Source organism: Doryrhamphus excisus, linkage group LG9, assembly GCF_037039965.1.
Source record: "Doryrhamphus excisus strain RoL-2023G ecotype Guam linkage group LG9, RoL_Dexc_Guam_v1.1, whole genome shotgun sequence".
NCBI classification, from domain to species: Eukaryota; Metazoa; Chordata; class Actinopteri; order Syngnathiformes; family Syngnathidae; genus Doryrhamphus; species Doryrhamphus excisus.
In genome coordinates this window covers 18887553-18910682 of record NC_136365.1, presented here as the reverse complement: position 1 = coordinate 18910682, position 23130 = coordinate 18887553, and the positions used below count along the sequence as shown (strand labels likewise).

The 23130-nt window shown below is 43.7% G+C and overlaps 4 protein-coding genes across 5 annotated transcripts; 2 read left to right on the top strand and 2 right to left on the bottom strand.

Moving 5' to 3' along the window:
- Positions 1-906: 906 nt before the first annotated feature.
- Positions 907-8646, top strand: LOC131140692 (organic cation/carnitine transporter 2-like). Its single transcript, XM_078793244.1, has 10 exons — positions 907-1314; positions 3238-3341; positions 3427-3581; positions 3726-3897; positions 4480-4606; positions 5117-5217; positions 5774-5988; positions 7491-7673; positions 7753-7888; positions 7967-8646. The coding sequence occupies exons 1-10, from the start codon at positions 907-909 to the stop codon at positions 8037-8039; spliced, it is 1674 nt and encodes a 557-aa protein (XP_078649370.1). The 3' UTR covers positions 8040-8646.
- A 3392-nt stretch (positions 8647-12038) lies between these two features.
- Positions 12039-15628, bottom strand: atf4a (activating transcription factor 4a). Of its 2 annotated transcripts, none has more exons than XM_058088231.2 (4): positions 15463-15628; positions 14440-14613; positions 14096-14359; positions 12039-13313 (listed from the first exon to the last, which is right to left on the bottom strand). In XM_058088231.2, the coding sequence occupies exons 2-4, from the start codon at positions 14489-14491 to the stop codon at positions 12421-12423; spliced, it is 1209 nt and encodes a 402-aa protein (XP_057944214.2). In that variant the 5' UTR covers positions 14492-14613; positions 15463-15628; the 3' UTR covers positions 12039-12420. The 2 variants fall into 2 exon arrangements, with proteins under 2 accessions (XP_057944214.2, XP_057944222.2); XM_058088239.2 differs by having other exon boundaries at positions 14096-14356.
- Positions 15629-15888: 260 nt separating this feature from the next.
- Positions 15889-18030, bottom strand: rps19bp1 (ribosomal protein S19 binding protein 1). Its single transcript, XM_058088263.2, has 4 exons — positions 17841-18030; positions 17272-17445; positions 17083-17180; positions 15889-16715 (listed from the first exon to the last, which is right to left on the bottom strand). The coding sequence occupies exons 1-4, from the start codon at positions 17893-17895 to the stop codon at positions 16551-16553; spliced, it is 492 nt and encodes a 163-aa protein (XP_057944246.2). The 5' UTR covers positions 17896-18030; the 3' UTR covers positions 15889-16550.
- A 972-nt stretch (positions 18031-19002) lies between these two features.
- On the top strand, positions 19003-20968 carry LOC131138897 (3-mercaptopyruvate sulfurtransferase-like). Its single transcript, XM_058088251.2, has 2 exons — positions 19003-19585; positions 20058-20968. The coding sequence occupies exons 1-2, from the start codon at positions 19003-19005 to the stop codon at positions 20381-20383; spliced, it is 909 nt and encodes a 302-aa protein (XP_057944234.2). The 3' UTR covers positions 20384-20968.
- The last annotated feature ends 2162 nt before the right edge of the window (positions 20969-23130 follow it).

Here is a 23130-nt window from a genome sequence, read left to right as displayed (position 1 = left end):
CTGTAAGGTCTGTGTGCTAACCACTCGATCACCGTGCAGCCCTTTGAAATAACAAGCTACGTATATAGTAGTAGCTAACTTATGTGATGTGTTACCTTGTCTATATGTGCCCTGTGATTGGCTGGCCACCAGTCCGGGGTGTACCCGCCTCTCTCCCAAAGACAGCTGGGATAGGCTCCAGCATACCCGCAACATAAGTGAGAATAAGTCGCATAGAAAATGAATTGGATGGATATATGATACAATTTTTTTAGATGTGAGTTGTATATCGGCTGATTATTTACTTTGAACTGCGACCAAAAATTTGGGTACCAACCGCTAGGTTAACGACAGGTTACGTATTTGGGAGCTTCTGTCAACGTGCCCATGGTTCAAGAGCTAGCATTAGCAGTGCATGCAGTCTAATATATCTTACTTAATGTGTAAGACGTCACAATTAAAGCACTGAATGAATAAAGAGCCACCATCCACCAGTACCAGCCTGGACTCCTTTCTGAGCGGTTGTGCAAAGTTTGGTGCGTTTAATGACCGTGGTGGCTCGGTCACTGGATACACTCATGCCACCCATGGCGTACGGTCCTCACTCATGGTGGACGCTGCTGATCCCCCAAGGCTGCATCAGGACTGATATAGACTGCACATACCAAACTGGGGGGAAAACGTGACCTGTCAAGAGTGATTATTTATTACCGTTTTACAATGCCTCACTAAATATTAACATACTTTCTACAAGGCCAATTCCCTGGATGGCATTTTTTTTTTACCACATAAGCAAGTGCAGGCTTGCTTGAAATTGTGTAACCAGCGTGTGACGCAAGATGATCTTCATATTCTGTAAGCTCACGTTCATGATCTTTAGTCGCTTTTAACAGCGCAGACGGTAACTTAGAAACAAAGAGGCTAATGATGGCCAACCAGAAAATTAGAGACTATGACAGCATCACATCTTTTCTGGGCTCTTGGGGAGCCTTTCAACGTAGGGTTTTCCTAGCGCTGGCCATCAGCATTTATCCCAATGGCTTCATTAGCATCTATATTGTGTTTGTCGGTGACACCCCACCTCACCAGTGCTACATCCCCGAAAGCTCCAACCTCAGTGAGGCTTGGAGGAATGTGACCATCCCCATGGAGACGGTGGACGGTGAGGAGAAGCCCAGTTCCTGTTCGAGACTCAACCTGGAGATGATCAAGAACTATTCGCAGAATGGCATTGTCCCAAACGTGGACATCAATGTGGCAGATATTCCTTTGGAGAACTGCAGAGACGGGTGGACGTACAGCAAAGATATTTACGAGTCAACCATTGTCACCGAGGTGAGCCAGAGAAATTTGGGAAATGTTTTGAAGATAATCTAAGATGATGCATCAATGGAATAACTTGGGCATATTTCCAGATTTGTGTACAAAGTCTGAGCTAAGGAAAACTAATACAAGTGCTGCAGTGAAATAACACCAAGGTTGCCCGCGAATGTGAGGATGTATTCATTTAAAATGTAATCAAGCGAGACAAAAGACGACTAAAGACCAGTCCAAAAGGTCTACGCGGTCATCATGCAACATTCCTAAAGCAACATAACTAAAGACATGTTAGTGTAATGGATGCCAGCTTAGCATATGTTGGTAAATGCTCCTTGACGCCCTATGAACCGTAATGGACATTCTGTTTCAGTCCGGGCTTTTATTTCAATGTCAACACTTTCAGCTCTCATTCTGTCGGACCTTGGTTCGAGTCCAGACGGAACACGGGGCTGGCTGGACCAGACGAGCTAGACCAGGGGTCGGCAACCTTTACTATGAAAAGAGCCATTTTACCCAATGCCCACTGAAGAAAAATAGCCTGGAGCCGCAAAACATATAGTATGTTTAAAACAACATTGGAGGGAATTTGGGGGTATCAAAGTAGTTCAGATAAGAAAAGACGAGTTGGAGTACTCTTGCTAGTTTTGGAGATAAACTTACATAAATGTATGTGTAAACTACTGTAAACGTAAAAACAAGTTCCCATGCCGCTGTTTTTAAATTATCTCAAATTTATTTTTTAGATTTGTAGGTAAGTATTACTTGTTTTTCTTCATGTACTGAACTGGATAGCAGTCAGAACTCACTCAGGATGCATTCATGGTCTCAGACAAAGTTGGATTTTTTAAAACTCATTACAAAAGACGTGCATTTTCCCCACTCAGGTGTTAAAAATATTCAAGCATCGCAAAGGGAGCCACAATAAAGAGTCTGAAGAGCCACATGCGGCTCTGGAGCCGCAGGTTGCTGACCCCTGAGCTAGACGATCAAAACAGTTTGACTACTAGTTTTAAAGTCTGATCACCAACTATTGGTTGGTTTGTCGTTTCTTTGGCTCGACGATCAAAACAAACCGTTTGACTACTAGTTTTAAAGTCTGATCACCAACTATTGGTTGGTTTGTCGTTTCTTTGGCTCGACGATCAAAACAAACCGTTTGACTACTAGTTTTAAAGTCTGATCACCAACTATTGGTTGGTTTATCGTTTTTTTGGCTAGACAATCAAAACAAACAGTTTGACTACTAGTTTTAAAGTCTGATCACCAACTATTGGTTGGTTTATCGTTTCTTTGGCTAGACAATCAAAACAAACAGTTTGACTACTAGTTTTAAAGTCTGATCACCAACTATTGGTTGGTTTATCGTTTCTTTGGCTAGACAATCAAAACAAACAGTTTGACTACTAGTTTTAAAGTCTGATCACCAACTATTGGTTGGTTTATCGTTTCTTTGGCTAGACAATCAAAACAAACAGTTTGACTACTAGTTTTAAAGTCTGATCACCAACTATTGGTTGGTTAGTCGTTTTTTATGTTTAGTTTTCATTCTTCCATTTTTGGGTCTCAGGGGCTGCAGTCTCAGTAGGGAAGCCCAGATTTCGTTTCAGTGATGCCGTGGGGGGGCGAGGACAGAGGCATTCCCAGACCAGCTGTGAGACATAATTCCTCCAGCGTGTCTTAGGCCTTCCCAGGGGGTCGGCCGGCTGGCTGGGCATGCCTGGAACACCTCACCAGGGAGGGATCCAAAAGGCTTCCGGACCAGATGCCCGATCTGCCTGTGACGCTCACATATTTAGTTTTTAAAAAACTACATAGCTGCTCTTAAGACCTCTCTTTTAATGACTGGTGTAACTCAAAAAACTTGAATTGAATTTACTTCTATGTGTTTTATAAACCGACTCATTCATTGCAAATAATTGACATGTGTTTTTTGTTTAGTGGGACCTGGTTTGTGATAATGCACACAAAATCCCGCTGTCCTCCTCCATCCATTACTGTGGCGTGCTCTTGGGAGCGTTCATCTCAGGCCAGTTGTCGGACAGGTGCGTGCATGATGTGACGCCGTCGTAACATCCCCACATCGTCGCTGGAGACACATTCAAAAGGGATTTCTCTGCCTATCAACAGATACGGAAGGAAACCAGCCCTGTTCACCATGATGGCCCTTCAGACGGTGACTGTGACGGCACAGATATTCTCCCCCAATTGGGAGGTCTTTGCTCTTATCTTCTTCTTCGCGGGTGCTGGGGGGTTCTCCAATTACATCATCGCGTTTGTGCTGGGTATGTCATGGACTTTTTGGATTTTAATAGAACATAACTGCGGTTGCGGTTTTGGCGGGGTTCTAATTCTAATGTTAGCTATTAGGATATTATATCAGGACTTATTTCTACTTTAAAAGTGACTGATGAATGTTTTGCTTTTAGGAACAGAAATCCTGAACTCCAAATCTCGGGTGGTCTTCAGCTCCCTTGGCGTTTTCATGAGCGCAGCCATAGGATACATGCTCTTGTCACCGGTGGCGTACGCTCTGCGCTCATGGCGGATGCTGCTGATTCCCATGGCAGCATCAGGACTCATATACATACCGCTATGGTGGTGAGAACGTGTAAACACACAACAATCTACTGACAAGTAATATATTTCTTACTAAAGGGGACCTATTGTGCTTTTTCCATTGTTTTGACCTATGAATGGAGTTCGAATGTTGTATACGCCCTGGTTAGCGTGTTTTGGTTAGCGTGTTTTTAAGTTCCACAATGTACACCAAAATATTGCCTCGGTTTATGTACAAGACGGCACAAGTATTGTTGCGTTAATAACACATTACTTTAACCTTCAGTGAAATTGTGATTCTTGATGCGAGTGCTACCAAAGACACGATGTGGCAGCGAGACAGCACCCTCCTGTTTAGTCATTTCTTGATTTCAATTCCGTCGTGTTTTTCAAAATGAAATATGAAATGAAAAAGTGAAATCAATATGAAAAAAATTATTAAATTAGCATCTGTTTTGGTTAGAGTCCAACCTTCAAATTCATGACACTAACTAACCAAGGGGTATTTTTTTACTCGGGGTGCACGACAAATTTTGACACACACAGACAGCCCCCACCAACACAAACAGATGACAGTCCTGTCAACCTAAATATCAATTATTAACACAGCTTCACATCTTGCAGGTTCATACCCGAGTCCCCTCGCTGGCTGCTCTCTCAAGGCCGTGTGGACGAGGCTGAGGCCATACTGAAAGACGCAGCCAAGAGAAATAACGTTGCTATCCCAGAGGCAATTTTTACAGAAGCTGAGGTACGTCGGGTTGAGGTTGTTTTAGGTATGCATGTGATGAGGAGTTAGATTCAGGCGGCCAAGACCTGAAGAGGCGCTCACACTTAAGTCACTTCAAGTCTCTTGTCATGTTCTTCCTTTTTAGAGAAATGGTCATATTTTTCCTCACTTTTGATTCAAATCGAAATAAAGTTTTCTTTGGAGGAAAGTTTTCGACAGGTTAGAATATTCTAAGTGTTGCACGTCGAATAAAGTCCGTAAATACAAGTAGTACAGAAAGACCTTTTATACCAGGGGTCCCCAAATATTCTCCTGTCCTACTGTCTCCTACAATGCACAATGGCGGCCTCTGCTGGACAGAAATTGGTACAACACTCCAATCGTAGAGGCGACTTGGGGTCATAACCCGAATTCAAAGTTTTAACATGCATTATTACATGTGGTCACACAATGGTTATAAGGGTTATAATACAAATACTGTAGTAAAGGTAAAAAAAAAAACTAAATACTAATCTTTTGTTTGTGTTCCAGATTGAAGATGCACTGACGATGAAAGACAAGAAATACAACATTCGAGACATCATACAGAGCTGTAACATATTAAACATCACCATGTTGTGCTCACTTCTGTGGTACGTGAGTTCTTTGTATCTTCCCTACTAACCGTAACGCTTCCGTATTATATTTTTCAGGAATTCTACTTAAGCGTTAGAGTCCATAACACTGTATTGGATGCTGATGCTGGGATTGAATACTTTTAGTCAGCCCTATTGTGGGTGGGTGTGTTTGCCCCCAACAAAGTGGGTGTTATTGTGTACTTGAACCACTTCCATCCATTGCCATATACACCGACATATATACTGTAACTCTGCACTTTTCCAAGGGAATATATGCCATATATGACATACAACAACTTAACATTAAGTAGGACACAAACATTAGCAACACTAGCATAGCCACGTGAGCTACAGTGCTAACATTGTGTCATGCTAGGTTAGTGAATTGAATGAACCGCAGAAAAACAACATCAAACTTACAGCTCCCACGTCTATAAACTGACGAATGGTTGTCAGACCGGTGTTTTAAGATGTGTAGAGAAGCCCACTTTTTTCCAAGCTGTCCATTAAGGGTGTACGTGCAGTACATTGTTCCATGCCATCATTCCCGTATTTATGCATTGTCCCGCAGGTTTGTCATCACCATCAGTTACTATGCTTTAATCCTCAACACCTCCAACCTGCACGGCGACCCCTACTTGAACTGCTTCCTGTCTGCGGTGACGGAAGTGCCGGCTTACCTGATCGCTCTGTTGCTGCTGCACTTCTGCTACCGCCGCGTGTGCCAGTCGTCCACGCTGCTGATGGGCGGAGTGATGATCCTGTGCGTTCACCTCAGTCCCATAGGTAATGACACCTGACTTCCTGTCAAGGAGGAACCAGTCGGTTAGTCGTTAGGCTTCCTGTTTATATCAATTTCTTTACATCTTTTGTATAGTCAGCAACTCAGTGCGAAACTAAAACTGATGCATCAACGTCAAGTCAAACAATAATCTTGCATGTCATGACTGAAACAACAGCGCCCTCTGGTGGTGTACATGTGCTAGATGTAGTAATGCGCCTCCAACTTGGCTGCCACTCGACTGGAACATTTTAGCGCAATCATGTCAAGCCACACCTCTGTCATGACGCCAGACGGAAGCATAATGCGGCGTCACTCAAATCATGGAAGTATAACTGAAATGACGTGGTGTCTTTGAACGCACCCCTTCGTGGCTGGTAATAGTATGATATTTACACGTGTGTCAAATGTTGTGCTACAAAACTAGCGCTAAGTAAATAAGAGTTTTTAGCTTTAAGACGGAGTTAAATCTTCAGTTGGAGCTGTTAATCATATATATATAGTATATATATATATTGTAACACTCTACCCTCAGCCAAACAGCAGACCAGACGGGCGGAACAACAGCCGTTTTTTTATTAAGGGAATGAATGGATGGATGGATAAATAATAAACAATAAATAATAAAGCTTCCTAATAAGGGCTACTGTCACGGCCATAACCAACGCCAACAACTCTCTAACATGTGGTTTCTGCCTCACTTCCTGTCTGTCACCCCTTTGCCCCCCTCCTTCCCAACCCCGGAACATATCTCTCCACTGCAACACGTGCGCAAACATAACACATAATACCCCTAAGGGTCATTATAATATCGCCATATATATATATATATATATATATGTTTGTGCATGTATCGTGTTCTGTTGTTTATCCTTTACTTCATTGATCTTTTTTGCGGTAATTTTTTTTAATCCAGGAAAAATTGGCATTTCCACACAACATAGTTGCAAATGGTGAATCGTCATAACTAATGCATTTGATTAATTTGATTAACTTACCAACTCTAGCTGGATAAAGTCCACACAATCGTCCAAATTGCATATCTATACTTCGGTACGAGGTACATTATTTTAAAAAAAACAAAAAAACCTTAAACTGTATTATGGAAAGCAGGAAGTGAACAAATGTAACAGTTACTGATTGTAAAAGTACCAGATGGAGGGGTAGGCTTTAATAAGCTTTGCTTCTTCCTACTCCTTTTGGACATGTGGAACTGTGAACTGATTATGTGATGCATTCAATTGTAATCTGATGCATGTTCAAATGAAATAAAACCATTACCATTACCATTACCATATACAAAGCTGGTTAGACAATTTGAGGTGCATATTTGAGGGCTCAAGTTCAATTGGTGAAAATGACCAATATGTGAGTTAAGTTGCGGGGACTGAACAAATATTTGGGGATTGTTTGAATTTGCGGGAATGGCCAAAATACCGGAGGGTGTTCTTGGCGTAAATTAGACTAATTACTAATCCCAACACGAATGGTTTCATGCACGTTGCAGATCTACAGTGGGTGGCCGTGCTGCTGGAGATGTTGGGCAAATTTGGCGTGACGTCTGCGTTCTGCGTGGTGTACACCGTCACCTCCGAACTCTTCCCCACCGTTATTCGGAACACAGCCATGGGGTGCTGCTCCATGGCCGCTCGTATTGGAACCATCATCTCCCCCTTCATTATCTACCTCAGTGAGTACCGGTGTGTCGTACAGTTTGATTCCCAATGAGGTGTGCAAACAGGTTTTTTGCCTCAATGTTGTCTCTCCAGGCCAGTATTACAAAGCCCTTCCGTACATCTTCATGGGAACATTGGGCATTTTAGGAGCTCTCCTTTGTCTCCTGCTGCCAGAGACGTTTGGGAAGCCTTTACCTGAGACCATCACGCAAATGCAGACAATCTGCAGGTGAGTTTCCATACAAGTACACTCCAGAATTGATTCTTTTGCAATCAAACTTAACAAAAATATTTCATATTTCCGCAGGCGTAAAGGCAAAGAAGAAAATGAGTATTCAGCCAACAAAAAGGCTTTTCAGAATAATGAATCAAAGTTTTAGTTAACTTATTGTAATGTCTGATGGTGTGAATCACTGAGGTTTTCCCACATGAGACTTCATCATTGTTACTAGGAATTATGTAAGGGGACCATTCACATTTCAACCCATACAGTACCTGTTTTTTTTTTTTTTAGTCTAAGATATTTGATACTTTGAAATGTTACAAATATCTCATATGGTGTGTCTGAAAAGTAACGGGACTGGGTGTGCTGTATGAGCTATGGGCAAAAGAGGGATTAGAACATCTGTGTTATCATCTAGCATGATATTTAGGGAATGTGTAACTGTAATCTCAATTCTTTTTTTTTTTACCCGTTTTTGTGTAAAACTCATCTGCTTCTCCACGACAATGCACTTGCTCACAATGCCCCGAGCATCCAGCACATTGTGGAGGCCATCAAGAGCGCTGGAACGACAGAGCTGAGGGGCAGTCCAGATGAATCCTTCCTGCAGTGCATAGAAGGATGGAAAAGTGCAATAGAATTGAGGAGTACTTTGAAGGTGAAAAACCACGTTGTTTGTTTGGACTTAAATAAATTGTGACACCAGTCCCGTTACTTTTCAGACACAACACATACACACATACATATATTCATTCATTTATTCATTTTCTACCGCTTATCCTCACCGGGGTCGCGGGGGGTGTTGGAGTCTTCAGGTGAGAGGCGGGGTACACCCTGGACTGGTGGCCAGCCAATCACAGGGCACATAGTATAGACAAACAACCATTCACACTCACATTCATACCTATGGACAATTTGGAGTCGCTAATTAACCTAGCATGTTTTTGGAATGTGGGAGGAAACCGGAGTACCCGGAGAAAACCCACGCATGCACGGGGAGAACATGCAAACTCCACACAGAGATGGGCGAGGGTGGAATTGAACCCAGGTCTGCGCGCTAACCACTCGACCGCCGTGCAGCTGCTACATACATATCTACATATAATATACGTATATAACAACTTTTTGTATTGTAACTAGGGTTTTCAATTGATTACAATATTTAATCGTGATTAATCACAATTTGTCCATAGTTAACTCATAATAATTTGCAATTAATCACAGAAAGAAATACTTTTTTGCATAATAAGCAAATGTAAATTTGTGCTAAGGCTTTTATACGCATCTAGATAGACTTGTTATAGGGGACCTATGATGCTTTTCCACTTTTCTGACCTATAAATGGAGTTAGAATGTTGGATTCTGGTGTTAAACCATACCAACGTTTCAGATCATGAGGTGTGCATTTGGAAGTGAGCCCTAAAAGAGTTTTTTTTTTAACACAAACGTCCTTGTATGGGCATGCCAGGGTTTGCCATGTTAGCACCCTGTTTATTTTGTGTAAGTAAGCGGTTGTCTGTGTAGCATTCCAGAGTTTGCCTACAGGCAGCGTCTTACTTGCATGCATGCAAATTGCAAGCTCACTGATGTCGGAACACGTTGTTGGAACAAAAAACGTGAAACGACCATATTTCCACAACTGATGTTGTGCCAAGATTGTCTGCACTGAGTGTACTCCCATACCAAAACTATTGCTGTGTAAAAGTGTAATGTAAGAAAGATATTAAATAGAAACTCATATAGAAACAAATGAGTAAAGGCAAAGAGAAAAAAATGCGTGGAAGTGAGTGAAATGGAATGAAGTCTAACTTGTGTGTGCCTATTGCGTCTTTTCGGACACACGAGAGGACAAAAGTGTCTCGCTAATCTGCAACATTGAGGTCATCTGCTCGCTGCTGAGCGTCAGCTGATGATCCTCGTCTTATTTAAGTCATGTGGGGCACAAGGTTTCTCACAAGGACGTCCGTTTAGCTCTCAGATTCCAAAGTATCACATGCAACGGCCTCATAGTGATGCTCGAATAGGAAGAAGACTCTTGTGAACTCCACTGTCATTACTGTCATTGATAAGAACTAGGGTTGCTCTGAACAACTGATCAGTATCGGACGATTACTGTGGAAAAGCTCGGCATGTAGCGATACTTGCTATGTAACACAAATCACATCTGCAGATCATCCAACCGGCAGCGAACGTCTCCCTTCAAAAACCCAAAGCAAGCATGTCTGCCGTGTGGGACTCACCGTTCAGTTTTGCAGGTGTCTGTCAGATGTGAAGGGAATTCGGGGATACCAAAGTAGTTCCTGCGTCACCCACCGGTCGCCTCCCGTGCATGTGATTGGATTCTTCGGACTCCTGCTGGAAACCAACCACGCTGATCTTGCATCCAAATTCTCCTTAAAGAAGACGCCCGATCTTCCATCACCAGTCCTTTTGAAAAAGCAAGCCAAATATGTGTAAATTTTTTGTGTAAATCTGATTCCCCTGACATAATATAAAAAATTTCATTCGGTTTTCAGTTAATAATATGAGAAGAAAATGTGTTCCGAAATACAAAACAAGAGTGGAGAATTTTCATTATGTTCTGGGAAAACAAGCATATTAACTTTGTTTGGTTTGAAATTCACAGATATCTATTTACATATATGCACAGCGGACGAGTGGTCAGCACGCAGACCGAGTTCAATTCCACCCTCGGCCATCTCTGTGTGGAGTTTGCATGTTCTCCCCTCCCACATTCCAAAAACATGCTAGGTTAATTGGTGAGTGTGAATGGTTGTTTGTCTATATGTGCCCTGTGATCGGCTGGCCACCAGTCCAGGGTGTACCCCGCCTCTCGCCCGAAGACAGCTGGGATAGGCTCCAGCACCCCACCCACGACCCTCTTGAAGATAAGCGGTAAAAAATTAATAAATGAATGTATATACATATATACATTGACCACTAGGTGTCAGTGTTTTGTGGAACATATTTAGGGAACACACTTAGGAAATACACTATGACAGGAAGACGGTGGAGGAGTGGTTAGCATGTAGCTCACACAGTCGGAGATTAGGAAGGTTCGATTCTCTGCTTGGGCATCTGTATGTGGAGTTTGCATCTTCTCCCCTTGCGTGGTGGAAACTTTCTCACTTGTACGGGCCGATGTATTCAGGGACTTTTTTGGGGCTGATAATGCACCTGATTAGCAGAAGCGACTAGTAAGTAATGTGGCGTCTTTTACCTTTTGCCGCTGAAAGGGTCGGGATGGGTCCTGCGGCTTTGTTAATAATGAGACATTTTGCATTTTTGAATCATAGAGAGTATGTGTGACAAGCCTTACCTCTCTATTTCCTGGTACAAGCAAGTGCGCGCCATTTCTTGCTTCCGGTATGTAAGCGTACACAGCCACCTGCCACAGCCCACGTGACCACGCTACTCTCCATCAAACTCAAGAAGCAAATACACAAATGAGGCAGGTCGTTGATGACGTCACGAAGCGTCACTGCTGCTGGACCGGAAACTACCGACAGGAGGGGTACAAAACATCCTTATTTTGCATATTGTCCCCATACATGTCACTTAAAAGCAGATTCAAATCAAGTTAAATATACTGAATGACGTAAATCGACTGTTTAACAGGCCCACTACAACTCCCATGACCACCACATACCCAGAAGAAAATGACGTCACAGACAGGCTGACTGAGTCGGGTCATGTTTAATATGTTTTAAGTGTTAAAAAACCACATCCGAGATTTGTTAGATCGACAAGTCACCCAGTTTAAGACAAATATTGATCATTGCAATCACTCTTAAAGCGGAAATACAATTAAATGTATGCAAAGTATGCTCTGAAAACTCCGAAAATACATTACACCAAGAACATGTGAATTGAACTTGCATTGTGTTTGAGCCTCTCATGGTTAAAATTACTTACAATTGCTACTTTGAGACTAGCGGTACACAAATACATTTTCAGACGTGTCATCTTGTAATTTTCAGATTTGGCTCTGTTAAAACATGCAATGTGTTCTGTCATATAGCCTTTTGTTCATGAAAAAAAACAGTAAAGAGATATTTCACACAGCTACAAATAGTGTAATTTATTTGAAAAAGTTTGACCATTTGGCAGTGCTAGCTAAAATACAAAGTAGGGTTGAGTTGAAAGAAAAACACAGTTTGTGATTGAGAGAAGTTTATTAGAAAAGGAGAGGCAGAGCGTTTGTACAAGCCATTAGAGTGGCTACCACTCAGGACATGAACAAAGTTGTATTAAATAAAGACAAGAAGTAGCTAGGTTCAAGCAAGAAACTTATGTACACACGCACGCCAAGTCATCAAAACACACAAGAGGACCCTTTCTGGACTTCAAGCTAAGAGGAAGGTTGCCGTGGTGACAGAGGGATGATACTGAGGGACTACATGAAGCAGGGGGTAAAAGTAGGACCTGTGGGATTGGAACTGCGGACTGGGAGAAAAGCATGTACAGATGGGTCACCTGACCACCTCCCAAACCCTCTCTTCCTTATTTCTCACTTCCATGCTCGGCACAAATTTCTCCTAAGTGGCGCCTGAGCTCATCTTGCCACGGTGGTGCTTGCGGACCTCCTCCATCAGGTCTCTGAGGTACTGGATCTCCTTGCTGATTGACTCCGCCTTCTCTGCCAGCTCGCGGTTCTTCTTCTCCAGCTCTTCACGCTCCACGCCCAGCTGCTCCTGCTCCACACGCTTCTTCTGGCGGTAGCGCGTGGCCGCCGTCTTGTTCTGCTCCATCTTCTTCAGCTTCTTCTCCACCACCTTGGGACCAGACACAGACTTCACCTTGCCCTTGAGGGAGGAGGGGGAGGCAGGCTCGGGTTTGGCGTACGGTTTTGTTCGGGACGAACCGGGGGCAGGAGAGGAGTCGCGTGGTGGAGAGCCCGCAACAGACTCGATGCCAGAGTCGCTTTCGCAGTCGCTGGGCGTTGACGGGATCATGACTGACAGCTCCGGGAGGGACACAGGGAGAGTTGTGTCTTTGCTGCCGAGCACCATGACCACGATGGGACTGCCGCTGGCATCGGGGGTGACGTCGGCAAGTGGTGATTTTGTGTCAACCTCGCTCCCCAAATCAGACATCGGGGAGGAAGGAGGGAATGGGGATGGGGCCGGGGAGCAGGGCTCAGACTTCACAAACACCTGATGGGCGGGTGCCACTTCCTCTTTTGGAACCTCCAGTGATGTGAGGGGGGGCTCCGGGACGGTGGCGGCTATCTGCAGCTCCAGCTGTTCGTTGAGAACAGGAGTGTTAAAGGTGTCCAGGTCCAAATCCACGTGGGAGTGCAGGGAGGCCAGGAGGTCCTCAGATGATTCAGGAGACTCCTCGGACGAGCAGGAGTCGATGAGAGACTCAAGGTCCAAATCGCCGAGGTCGATTTTCTCCGCCATCCATTCCATGCCAGTGAACGCATCATCTGCCAACAGGGACGTGCGTCCATTTTAAAATGACATCAGGCAGTCAAGGAAGTAAATCTCACACACACTTCTTGAAACAGCAGGAAGTGCCGACATTTCCTCGTCTAAAAACAGAACTGTTCAACTAAAGTAGATCCTGTTCGAGAAAATGTTCAGGTAAAGGTGTGGAGTATCATACATCAAGCGTAAGTTGCATTACAATTATCATCCAAGTCTGTAGTGCACAGATTTGATTGGCTATTAGTACCACGTGGCATGGCTGACTTGTCATGTAATTGGTCAGCGGATTTCCTGTACCAGCCAGTCAAGTTGAACTTGACTGTAGGTCCAAGCCTTGATAGGACAGATTCTGGGTCTGACCTGTAGTCTACTAGGTCATTAAGGAGACCGTTCCAATCATGAAAAAGGGACATGGTAAAACCGGTCTGACCAGACTGATTATTACCTGCTCACACCTTCCTCATTCCGACCTCTCCTTCGTATGAAAGTCTACATAGTCACAAAATATGAATTCAGGTGTGTTCAAAGGACAGCCAGGGGCCTTGTTTCTTTTTTTGCCCTGAGCAAACTAGCTTCGTCACCCATCAAAAACCTAAGCCACGGATGTTTGCTTTTATCATCTTTGTAATACAGAATATATCAAGTTGCCCTTGCATCCTGTCATTACGGTGTATGCACCCACGCTTTACTTTCCTATTTTTAAGTGCTTCATTCTTCCACATTATGAAACTGCTTAGTGGAATGACATGTAAAAAAATGTAAACAAACACCGAAGCCTCACCTTTGCCGTCGTCTGCACCTACGTGAGCATCGAGCAGACCGCCGACACTCAGCCAGTTGAGGACTCCCCCCTTGGCTTCCAGGAAGGAGGTGCAGTGGCTGGGAGGAGGGGATGGGGGCGACAGCAAGGTGGAAGAGGGGGACAAGGAGAGGGGCGGTGAAGCTGGGACCTCCCCCTCGAGGGAGGAGGAGGGTGAAAGCGCTTCCTCTTCATCTTGGTCCAGAAGGGGCCCCATTGGGTCAGCCATCAAAAATGAGGGCCCTGCTGAGCAATTATCATGGACGGTTCACTCATTGGCAGTTTGGCAATACGGATTCAACTGCTTGTTATATCACAATACCAACCTAAGCACAGGGCCTCCACGTCCTCCAAGGTGAACTGGGAGAGCGTCATCATGGCTGCTGATCAGCGATGACCGCGTGTAGGTGAATAAAATATAGTGCGGAGACGTCTGTAAGTCGAGAAGTTCCAAACTGCTGTCGACTGCAGCAAAGCTGAGGGGAGTTGCCAGGAGAGACCTGCACAAACCAATACAGATGTGTCATTTTCAGAAATGGGAAGAACTACTGGTGGGACACTTCCAAATATTAAACACTTTCAAAAATATACATAATATGGAAGACAGTCTTGATAAGTCACCATTATCACCTCTTCGGCATGACAATCTTCCTGTCTGCATATTGCAACTTCGCACATATATGGATACATATGCATCTTTAGAACTAATGGACGCTTAAAAGGGCAGTTTTACAACACAGCAAAGTATATGGGGGATGATGACAGTGAAGACTAATTTTAGCTAATCCTTTCCACTGAAGCGTCACAGCAGCTTAAAAGGCCAACGCTCCGCCCACTCCCGGAGTATCTCTCCTAATTTGGTCATACTGCGAGCGGGTAACCACGCCCTCATTCCAGATGACGTGAGTTTCGGGGTTAGGAGGCGCCCGCCATTTTCGTCACAGGCAAAGGACTGGCAACTGAGGCTGCGCGCCATCTTGGACGCGCCACGTTGTCAGTATATTTATGTATACAAACGACAACCTACTTCAAAATACAATCAAAACATACAATCTATTTCACGGAGATTTTACGAGCGAATTTCGTGGGTTTATAGTAGGCTTCAACTGTACTTAAAACGCGCCGTTTCGGCGGCAAGTCACGGACGCTAGCAAAGACTCGCTCAACTGTGGGACGTCTTCAAAATGAGACAACACAAACTCAGTGAATATTCACGTGTAAAGTGTATATCCACTAACACACACTAATACCTTATTGGTAACGAATTAATTATAATTTACACACGTCTTCAAGACCTGACAGCTACGAAGCCCGAAGTATCAAAATGAAGACTGAAAAGACAAACTTACGCCATTTTGCCAGAAATTGCCAGTGCTCTTCGCCGCTGCACTGCCAGTTTGTTGCCGGTGCAAGGATAGCCGCCACACGCCTTTAAACTGCCATTTTAATGCTTGAAAGCGGCCACGAAGAAGACACCGAAACGGTAAAGGACGAAGAACAACAAACTGATAGGAGGCAGAAGTTTATATATCACCGCAGCACCGACAAGTGTGTTCCTCCGCCACTTGGGTACGTTCGCTATTGGTTACATAGCAGAGCGGGTGAGCGGGCTAGTTCGTTTCTTTAGAAAATCAACTCCGCTTTTGTATGCTGAGCAGTGCAGGTCAATAAAACAAGCTGTCTTGTGTTTTGATTGGTAGAGTCAAGTGACGTATACTGAATAGGGCAAACAGTACTATCAACATTGCTTTACCGGTGTAATTTTAATTTATTAATTCTTAATTACAGACGTTTTTTGAACATCGGTTGCTTTTGAAAACTACTTGGTACACACTTTGTAAATTTAGTATAGGCAGTAAGCCGAGAGTAAAACATTACACTAGCTTGGGCGTACACGTTGCAAACATTTACAGCTAGCTATCAAATTAGCAGACTTCACTTTACTGTGAAAGCCTACGTGTGTAACTTAAGCAGCTATTACTATTGTTGGCACATTATTACATTAAACTCACTTCAACCTAAGACCAGTGTATTTTTTATGGCTGTTGAACCCAGGTCTAGGTCACATACAGTGGGAACAAGTAGACAACACTGCTCCCTGGTGGTCAACTTTAGCTGATACATTAATACATCAGTCTTGGTGAATGACATAACATTACATTGAGTTACATATTGTGGGCCATCAAACTATTTTATTTACCAGCAAAAGACATTAATTCACTTTAAATGACATAAAAACTTGCAGCTGTTGCTCCGGCGTATTCATTTACTAGAAAAAGGTCTGCTGAAACCACAATAAAAACAATAATCAAAGTCCATAGAGACGCATTCAGCTTGATCTTTTACAAATTCCCTGTTGCACGGTCAACACTGGATAGCACCACTTTAAGGCGCCCACTCTCAGATCCAGCAAAGCAGTTTGGCATCTACTGAGAGTTTATCGTTTGGATGAACTCTTTTTCTTTGTCGCCATGGCTGCGCCAAAATATTCCTTCTGGAACTGCTGAAACTCCTCCTCTGTGAACACAGATGTATCTTTGGCCTCCCGACGATGCTCATCGGGGCGATTCCTGGACTGTCTTTTTGCTAAGTGGCTCTGGATCTGAGAGGGGGGAACACAGAGGACATTTCTTCTACCTTTGACTTTCTTACAGCACGGTCAACAGCAGTTAATGAGATGTAAATTATTAGTGGAATTCTAACATGAAAATAATGTGGATTATATTGGAGGAATGCCTGCATCTTCTTGGGACTGCTAGCTGGAATGAATTTACCAACTTGTTGCTTTAGGGGGTGATGGAGGTGATATACCGTGATTCGATACCATCATTGCCATTTATTAGTGACTACCTATACATGTTAGAACTTCAAATGTCTTTAGTAAGCGTGTGATGCTGATTATAAGGCTTGGTGGGCTTTGGCTATCTGCGAGGGATCAACTGTAAAGGTGAAGTGTTTGCTTGTCTCACCTTTGACACGTCAGATTTATCCGCCTTGAAGTCGTTTCTCATAAAGTATTTGAGATTCTGTCTCATGGCACTTTTCCGTTGCTTCTTCCGGAACTCGTCTGCAGTCAGCAAGGAAAATTAACAACAATAATTCAGTACACAGAAGAGAAAAAGAAGAGTAATTTTTGGAGCTGCAGTGACTGGACTGACCCACGGCACACTTGATCATCTTGTCTTTGACCGTAGCTTTGCTCTTGCCGGGACCAAGGCGGCCTTGCAGCCGCTTGACCTGCCGGGTCACACCCTGTCGCTTGGTGCTCACCAGCCCCTTCACTGTGGCGGAGCTTGGGGTTGGATGCTTCTTCTTCTTTAGCTTGTTGTCATCTGGAAGGAGGCACACAAAGACATGACAACATTTGTGTGATTAAGAAATACATGGTTATTGGTGAGACTTGGCAAACGATGCAGTTAATTAGTAGTTAATTTTACGCATGAATAAAAGTTTCGAAGAGCAATGTGGGAGTCGAAAAAAAGAACCGTCTCTCTTAAAGGAGCCGAAATTCCCATCACTCCCACACGAACACTGCCCTGACTCTTTCCAAGTATACACAAAACACTTTAAACAGGCTATTTTAGTTACACATTACACACTTTAAAATACGACATGACAAGGAAACTCAGCAGTTATTATTATCCAATATATTTTGACAATAAGCCTCCTTGCGAGTCGTACTACTACACGGCTACTAACGTTAGCTAGCTAACAGGCTAAAACTGACCTTTAATGTCATTGCTCAGCAGCTCCAGTCCTCTCCTAATCAACGATGCCGACATCTTTGGAGTGTCTAGCCTTTAATTTAACAACACAAACACTTATCAGCGTGAAACAAATATGTTTACTTCTTAACATGTGAGCGTTCGTATTAACATCCGTGAGCGCTTCTTCTTCTTTAATTCTTTATTGGCGGTTGGCAAGCGGCTTTTAGCAATGGCGCCACCTTCTGAAAAGGAGTGTGGATTACACTCTGATACAATATCATATACTGTACATAGAAAGCACGTTTTCCTTACAAAGAAAAATATAGTCATGTAAAGAACATGTCTAATTGGAAAATATTTCCAACATTAAAACAACTAAATCCAAATTTAAACTAATTTTCCAACACGCTTCTCCTCTGTTGATACTTCCTGCATTGAATGAAACACACATCACAATAATTACAATGACTTTGTGTCCTACCTAGTCTTTGAGCATGAACTACACTAGAGATGTCCTATCTGGTCTGACTGTTGTGTGTCCCACCTAGACTTTGAGTTTGAACTAGATTAGAGACACAGATCAACTAAAGCCTCCTCAAAAGACTAACTCCTCTCATATTTTCTGCCATTTTACTTTTGTACTTCAGGCTTTCCAGTAACCCAACGCTATGTGAGCCCTTCTTAAATGAAGCACCATCTCATTTATTTCATGAAATTGTTGATTTTATCCTCAGTTGACTACAAAGTAGCTGAAATCTCCAAATGAATATCATGTATAATTAACATCATTCGAATAATTATTGGGTCATGTTTCTTCACCGGTCATAGACACAGCCGCACAATGATCCATAATTTTCTATGCCGCTTATCTGTATTAGGTTCACGGGGCGGGGTACACCCTGGACTGGTCGCCAGCCACTGCGATTCAATATTTTAAAAAAAGCATAGTGTCCAGTAAATTATAATTATGCTCACTTTTGATTGACACATATCAGGCATGTATTCATTTAACATGTTTATGTGTTTGTAGATTGAAGTGATGGTGAATAAAGATGATGTCACTTCCAGCTGCTGTGTGTGTGTTGGGGGGGGGGGGGGGGTTCTTGCTCTCTTTCACTTTCACACTGCAGACACTTTCAAGAGCTTGAGGCGAACGGGTGTCTTATCTAGCTGCGGCCAGTCATGAGTGTTCAGGCGGGGGCCGTGGTCACCTCCAGGTGGCTTATGGAGGCTGCCAGGCTGCATCACAAGAAACTTTGCATCCTGGACACTTCTTGGTACTGGCCCAAAGCGAGGCGTAGTGCCAAGAACGAGTTCAGTAGCAGACACATTCCGGGTGCCGCCTTTTTGGACCTGGCCGAGTGCTGTGACAAAACCTCCCCTCTGGAACACATGCTGCCCTCCGAGCAGAACTTTGCAGACTACGTGGGGCGCCTAGGTGTGGATGGAGACACGCATGTGGTGGTATACGATGGTAGTGACTTTGGCGCCTTCTCTGCTCCAAGAGCCTGGTGGATGTTCCGGGTGTTTGGACACAGTCAGGTGTCGGTGCTGGACGGGGGGCTCAGGAACTGGCAACGGGAGGGGCGGCCGTTGAGCGACGTGGTGGTCAGACCCAGGCCCGGCGTGTTCAAGGCCTCCCTAAACCGCAGCTGGGTCAAGACCTATCAGGACCTTGTGGGCAACCTGGACTCCAAAAAGTTCCAGGTGGTGGACGCCAGGCCAAGTGGCAGGTTCCGAGGACTGGACCCTGAACCCAGAACCAGTAAGTTTGGTTTTAAGTTCTATTTTTGACGAATCAATCAAAAACGTGTCTGACTGGTTTGACTGAGAAGTCATTACAGGGTGATGCTGTCCCCCTCTCCTCCTACGGGGTGGCCATGTCCACCCTTGGTCACTCTCCGGCCACCTCAGTGGCTACCCCCGACAGCTGGGGACAATTTTGACATATGTGGCTCTGTGATGGAGAACATTAGTTCAGCCTAAATGCAGCTTCCGCTTGGACTCGTTTCACTGCAGCACACAACTTTCAGTGAAAGAGCAGAAAAGAGCTGCCTAAAACTGCGTCTTGCATGAACTGCAAGTGGTATTAGGCAAGTTTTCCATGATGACTTTGGTCGGTTCTGGGAAATTTTCTCACGATGTTGACTTTGACTTAAATTCTGAAAGCACAGGCAAATAAATGCTTCAATTCACTAAGGTCTAATCTCCTTCTTCTGTCTGGTTCTATCCCACAGACAGAGAACCGGGCCACATTCCCGGCTCCATCAACATTCCCTTCCACTCCTTCCTGTCACCGTCGGGCCACTTCCTGTCAAAGAAGCAACTCCAGGTTCTGTTTTCCCAGGCCGGCGTCGACCTCGGCTGCCCGATGTGCGTGTTGTGCGGCTCGGCGGTGACAGCGTGCCATCTGGCGCTGGCGGCCCACGAGTGCGGACACCCGGGCGTTTCGGTGTACGACGGCGGCTGGTCCGAGTGGTACGTGCGTGCCATGCCGGAGAACATCATTTCGGAAGGCCGGGGGAAGAGTCTGTGCTTAGTGGGAGAGTCGAGACTGGAATGAGATCAGAAGTAGGTAGGATAAAGAACATGGACGCCACTGATGGGTACCCCTTGAACACAGACGCTGCACACCCAAGTTGGAGATATAGAAATGGAAATACTGTGGTAATTCTCATTAGGAATCAATTCCAAAGGGTCCATCAAAAACCGGAATAATTTATTTTAAATTCAATGACAGTAATCCCTCCTTAATTACAGTTAATCTGTTCCAGACCTGACCATGATAACCGAGTAGGATTCCTTATTTATAAATATTATATTTTCTTACTAGGACCACAGAAGACCTTATGCACTTTTAAACATGATTAGAGTCCTCCAGGCATGACATAACACCACTATAGTCACCTTTACGCCCCTATTACCTGATATAGTAGAAATAATAAGAGAAAATAAAACATTTAACATTGTGCTCGTGTGCGTTGCTTTAAATGTTTTCAGGTGTGAGGGGAGCCAAGTGGGGGGCGGACAGGAAGTGACATTGGGGGTTCAGAGTTGAGTTTAAGCCTCAACAGTCGCCTGTGTTAGGGATTATTGTGCCTGTTGTGAGGGCATTTAAACCGGAAATAAAAGCTTGTTGTCCTTGAAATCGATTCTGGTGCTTGTGTGTGAGGACGTTGGATGATTGTTGGATATTGGTGTCACTCTGAGTGGGGATTCCCTCTAATATGAGGCTTTATCATTGGTTGTATGTACTATTTGTGTACTTTGGATACTACTTTACTCTTATTGTTCAACTTTCCCCTTCAATTTGGTATGAAATGAATATGCAGATTAAAAGCATAGCCATCATGAGTGGACAAAAAAACCCACTCAAACCCATTCAAAGGATGCCAACATCAGACTGGAATAAAACATATGTAGGATGATTACTTTTCACTTTTATCCACACTTCAGTTTCAAATAAAACAACAGAATCTGACTTCTTAAGACTAAATAAGTCAAATATGCAAACATAAGATCTGGTTTTATGAGTTAATTTTTTTTTTTAAGGACAAATATCTGTTTATCGCTTTTGATGCAGTACAAACTTTGTATGAAAAATGTCTTGAGAGTTTTGCTAATCTCTTCTAACGAGGTGGCAAGGCAAAGGAGTAACATACATGCTGACGTTATCTGACTCAACACACACACACACACACACACACACACACAAGTTGCATTATGAGGGTGCGGCCTTTGCATCCTGACCCAAACAGCAGTGTGCCTTCATCTGATACAAGACACGATGGCCGTCCAGCAGCGTCATAGTAAAATATACACCGTCCTATCTCATAACAAGAGGTGCCCTTTTTAAGGCATAGTTTGTTTTCCTGAAGCGTGAGTAAAAAGCAGTTAACCTTTAAAATTCAACTCGTAAGTTGTCAACCACAAATATTCTCAAATAAATGTTAAGACCTGCTGGAAACTGGCAAGAATGAGTGAAGGAGAAGAAACAAAATGTGACATTATAGAAGGAAAGTTCTTACATGAATGTGAGTGTGAATGGTTGTTTGTCTATATGTGGCCTGTGATTGGCTGGCCACCAGTCAAGGGTGTACCCCGCCTCTCGCCCGAAGACAGCTGGGATAGGCTCCAGCACCCCCCCGACCCTTGTGAGGAAAAAGCGGCAGAAAATGAATGAATGAATGAGTTCTTACAGGAGAGAGAGGAGAGGTTCTCCTTCAGAAGACTTATCTCCATCTCAAGGTTAAACAGTAGTAATGTAATAGTAATAGCTACTTTATTTATGTATTTTTTAGCTACTTTGTTCATTTGCACAACAATCTGATCAACAACAATGCAGTATTTATGAAATATCTTATATACAGTTGTGTGAAAAAGTGTTTACCCCCTTTCTGATTCCTTATTTTTTTGCATATTTGCCACACAAATATGTTTCAGATCATCCAAAAAAATCCAAACCTACATGGTTGTGTGTGAAAAAGTCATTTTTAAAACACAACTGAGAAGAACTGAGATCTATGTGTGGAAAAGGTTATAAAGTCATTTCTAAAGCTTTGGGACTCCAGCCAACAACAGTGAGAGCTACTATTATCCACAAATGGCCAAAACTAGAACAGCGGTGAACCTTCCCAGGAGTGTCCGGCAAACCAAAATGACCCCAATAGCACAGCAAAGACTCATCCAAAAGGTCACAAAAGACCCCACAACAACATCCAAAGAAGTGCACTTGCCTCAGTGTTCGTGTCTCCATCATAAGAAAGACGCTGGGCAAAACCGGCTGGCATGGCAGAGTTCCAAGACCACTCCTGCAAGAGTAAAATATGGTGGTGGTAGTGTGATGGTCTGGGGCTGTTTTTCTGCTTCAGGATCTGGAAGACTTGCTGTGATAAATGGAAGCATGGATTCTGTTGAAGGAGAATAAAGGAGAACATCAGTTGGAGATCAGTTTGACATCAATACGGCAGGAAATGAAATAACTATATTTGTCACGTTGTGAATAGCGAGAGACGAACAAAGGAAAGTGAAGCAACAAGAATGGAAAACACCACTTGTCTTTTTTTTCTTTCTTTCTTTCTTTTTCCTGTCTCATCAGGCTCCGCTCTGAGAGGTCGAGTGTTGGCGGGAACCACACTTTGTGGGCGTGAACATAACAACGCTCAACTGGGAAGTGAAAACAATGGCTCAGTCTGACATGAGAGTCAGTCACGCTTCCCCCATCTTCTTCACCTTTTCTACGTGAATGCCCGAGTGGGACCGATTTGCGTGAAGGATGAACTGCTGGTAACCATGGCAACCTGGAAGAAG